The sequence below is a fragment of the Pocillopora damicornis genome, chromosome 10 (assembly GCF_964200805.1).
Source record: "Pocillopora damicornis chromosome 10, jaPocDami1.2, whole genome shotgun sequence".
NCBI classification, from domain to species: domain Eukaryota; kingdom Metazoa; phylum Cnidaria; class Anthozoa; order Scleractinia; family Pocilloporidae; genus Pocillopora; species Pocillopora damicornis.
The window spans coordinates 23,391,286-23,395,436 of NC_142679.1; the positions used below are offsets into that span (position 1 = coordinate 23,391,286).

At 38.4% G+C, this 4,151-nt stretch overlaps 1 protein-coding gene across 4 annotated transcripts in view; it reads left to right on the forward strand.

Annotated features, from left to right (window-relative positions):
- Nucleotides 1-347: 347 nt before the first annotated feature.
- Nucleotides 348-4,151, forward strand: part of LOC113671514 (85/88 kDa calcium-independent phospholipase A2) — an 8,242-nt gene continuing 4,438 nt past the window's right edge. For all 4 annotated transcript variants that reach the window (XR_003446262.2, XR_016180619.1, XR_016180620.1 and 1 more), the window contains exons 1-7: nt 348-738; nt 1,406-1,634; nt 1,955-2,102; nt 2,504-2,781; nt 3,275-3,457; nt 3,680-3,905; nt 3,987-4,151. The exon at nt 3,987-4,151 is cut by the window's right edge and continues 168 nt beyond it. Coding sequence is in view for 1 of the 4 variants with exons in the window: in XM_027187727.2 (XP_027043528.2) it covers nt 518-738; nt 1,406-1,634; nt 1,955-2,102; nt 2,504-2,781; nt 3,275-3,457; nt 3,680-3,905; nt 3,987-4,151 (1,450 nt within the window). In the remaining 3 variants the exon portion in view is untranslated. The remainder of the gene's footprint in view (nt 739-1,405; nt 1,635-1,954; nt 2,103-2,503; nt 2,782-3,274; nt 3,458-3,679; nt 3,906-3,986) is intronic.

A 4,151-nucleotide genomic window follows, 5' to 3' on the forward strand; every position in this document is an offset into this window, starting at 1 on the left:
TAATTATACTTCCTGCAGGTACCGCTTAAAACCAAGTTGATTCAATTTTCATCCGTATCCTTGGGGATAAAATATATGTCAACTCATCAACTAAACAACATCGACATAGTCTTTCTTAAAGGTGCCTGTGTTATATTCAAGTTTATCTTTTTGGCCGTGGTGTGGGTACTTTGCGCATGCACGTATAATGTAGTTGGATCTCTATGATTAGTAATGAATTCTTGAAAGATCTTGTCTCACATCGCCCAGTCTTTAAAAGCGGGAAGCCGTTATCGATAGTGGCTTCTGGTAAAACGAAACTGAACGGAGCCTTACTCATCGACCCTGTAAACACGAATCATGAATCAGTCACCAGCAGAAAATTTGCGTGACTTTAGAATTTTTAATGTCACAGCTGAACGTGACCTGGGTCGGGTGCTGACGTAATGATATTTACACATACTTACAAAGCGAAAGTGTTCCTTAGAACCGCGAGTTTGCGGACAATATTTACATTTGAAATCCTCCTAATTTGGCCATGGGAACCACAACTTCAAGCAGCCGCGTAGAAGAAACGATCTCGACGCATTACGATTATGCTTCTGTGTTGGAAGAGCAAGTCAATGGAGAGGAATCTTTCCGACTGTATCGAGTCACATCATGTCGTTTTGAAGCCATACTCTATAACCCTAAACACTCACCACACTGCTTCAGTCTCTATAGAGTACCGGAAGAAACAGAGGCTAGAAAAAAATTCAGGTATGGAGTTATACATTATCCTATCTTACTTTAATATTACGGCGGGAAAGTACGATTATAAATGTGAAATTGCGGTGCTAAGGTTGTTAATGGACGGATGTCGTTGAATAATACCCAAGTTTAGTGAGGTGTTATTGATTATCAAATTCGTAGTTATAACATATGAAAATATGGCTTTTCTGTTTACAAAGTAGCTTTTGTGCGTATTTACTCTATTCTATGAAATTAAGGACTGGTTTCACAACATGATGTTTTACCAGATAATTTTTAAAGATTTTTTGCGCCTGAATTGACAATTCACTTGTGAAATGTAAGGTATAAGGTGCCGTAAAGCTATAAAGCTGGAGGGAAGAATTTAAAACTGGCTTATTGATTTGTTTTGGATTAGGAAGGTTTTTACTTCCAAGGTCCACAGTAGATGGTTCAAGCATTGAGATGTAGAACTGTTTTGATTTGCACACAGATAAATGCTATTTTGTTTAGAAAGATAAATAATCAAAAACTGATTTTAGAAGGCAATCCACTCCCACAATGTTGGATCATCTCAAACATTGACCATAAGGATGCTGTGACGTGCATGGGAATTTTGCTTAAAAAAAAAGGTGATACAGGGTATTCTTCTACTAGGTTAAGAGCTATAATATTCTTTGCTTTTGTTATCTTTTAGAGATTTTTGTAAAAGACTAGCACCATTTTATCAAAGTTCTCCTAAATGCTACAATTCAGAAGTTCTCCAAGACCTTATTTCCTGTTTGGAACAGCATCCTGATTGGTCACTGGCTCATGTTGCTACTCACGTGGGTCTTTCAGAATGTCTGAAGCACAAGGAAATTGCAGATTCTGTGGATAGTGCCTGTAAAGATAAACAAAGGACTCCTCTGCACATGGCATCCAGGGTATGCCAGTGGAATCACTTAACGATATAATCAATGATTGGGGTTTGTTCAACAACAAGCAGGGGTGTTTGGTGAACTTTATTTTTATTGTTTGTGTATTCTTATACAACCATTAAAACTGGTCATTAAAAGATGCATATCACATCCAATGGAAATTTTAAGTTAAGACCAGAGTTCCCCAGACTGAAACAGACTCTGTTCATACAGTTATAGATATTCCTGTTTCTCTTGTTTCTCTTTGTTCCCTACAAGATGGATCCCCCTTCTGTGATGAAGACATTGAAAACACAGCTTAGTATTGAACTGTATCTTTTGTACAGAGTGGAAAGCTGGACTTTGTGCAAACTTTAATGGAGCATGATCCTAGACTCCTTGTGAAAGACAAGTCGGGCAACACACCACTTCACTACGCTGCTGAACGTTACCCTGAGATTCTAGACTCTTTTCTGAAAAAGGCCAAAGAACTAGGTACCGACCATTGTCTACTATGTTAACAATGAAAAGAAATATCAAATTTGTACAATTTTGTTTTTTCATAATTTTTCTTGTCTTTACTTTCTATTGGTGATGTTTACTTAGGACAATGAGTGTTGGGCTCCTCAGTTACAAGTAATTTTTAATTATTATTATAAATACTTTATTAATTCATTAGTCTCTTGATCACCCTTTGAACAATTATTTTGCATGTTTCTTGGTTGGATAATAGGGTTGGGTCGTTTTTGAGGCATTATCTCTGGCCTCTCACTCAAACATGATAATCCTTTAGACAGTTTTTCTCAAGTCTGGTTGTTTGGATAAAAGAGCAAGGCCTTTTTAAAAGTAATATTATCTCTGACCTAGCAATGACACATTAATTGCCAATTTTTTAGGTAATCAGCTTGCAGAAGTTGTGAACACAACTAACTCTAGCAACCAATCACCTCTGGACATTGCCTGTCGATACTCCCAGGGTGACAGTGTACAAATGTTGCTAGAAGCTGGTGCTGACCCTGACAAATCGCACAATGGCTGTCATCCCATCCATATTGCTGTTGATGCCAAAAGTGATTCCTGTGTTGCCACACTTTTGGAGTTTCACCCTGAACAGGTCAATGTCCGAGATAGCAAATATGGAGGTACACCCCTACACTGGGCCAAGACCAAAGAGGTAAAACCCCTACTAGCCTTGCACAGCTCTGCAAATATTTTCATATATTCTCATGACCAAACACCTACAGCCTTGGGCCTTTCCAAATTCTTGTGACCAAACAAAAAAAATCCCTTTTTCTCTCCGAAATTTCTTCTTCAGTGAGGTTTATATGGAGCTTTTTTGTTGTTGTTATTGTGAGAGGGGTTTTTTTTAGATCTTTGGAAATGATGTATGCAGTATAAGTTTTTTAACAGGATAATTTGTCCCTTGATGTTGGGATCACGTGCTGCCCCTGGATCATCTGCAGAGCTGTGCAGGAGTTCCTGAAACATATATTTTGAAACATTGGAGATTAGCTACTTTAATTTAAAACTTTTCTTAATGAGTCAGGGTGCTATTTAGGAATGTTCTATGGTAATTAATTTAGACTCCACAGATCTAGCTCACAATTTACTGCAATCATAATGGGAATAAATCACAAAGTTGGTTATTATTACTTGTTTCTTTAAAGGCGGTTGAGCTTCTCCTTGACAGTGGAGCAGATATAGAAGCACATAACCATGATGGCGAAACACCACTACATATCATGGCTCGCCACAAAAGACTGGATTGTACCATAGTACTGTTGAGCCGAGGAGCTGAAGTTAATTCACAAAGCAAAGATGGTTCAACTCCACTACATCAAGCAGCGATGGTAAGTGTCAAGCTATAATATTCTGTTAATGGAGGTTGAATAAAAAATGCAAACCCTCAACCTTGTCTCAAGTTTACATAACTTTTTGGAATTCTCCCTAAACTCTCCCAACTCTCTCAGTATTAACCTGAAAACACAAAAAAATCCTCTCGCTTTCACGAAATATTCACCTTTCAGTTTTACATTTAATGGGCACATTTTCAATACATCTCATAAATATAGGTTCAGGATGTGGATATAGTGCGTGCCCTGATTGTGTTTGGTGCAAATGTTAACATCACAAATAAGAGATACGAAACACCAAGACATGTGGCCACTGTCGTACGTCAGCATGGCTGGCAGGAAGTTGTACATGCTCTTGGGTTTGTGGGTGCAGCAGCTTGCGATAAGAGCAAGAGTAGATGCACTTTGGAGTGCAACAAACCATTCCAAGGAGAAATGACAATTGGTAAGTAGAATGAATAGATAGCCTTTTTCATTTCTGGCAAAGTAAGACTGTAATTGACCTACACTCACTATTTTTTTGAAGGTGGAACTCCAGTGAAAGCAGCAGAAAGATTACCTGGTTACTATGACATCATTAAGCTTGCAGCTGCTGCAGTGGCTTCCGTACTACCGCAATCAAGGTCTTACCAAGACTCAGTTGATGCCCCAAGAAAGGGACCCCACAAAGAATCAATCTTCAAGTCCCGCC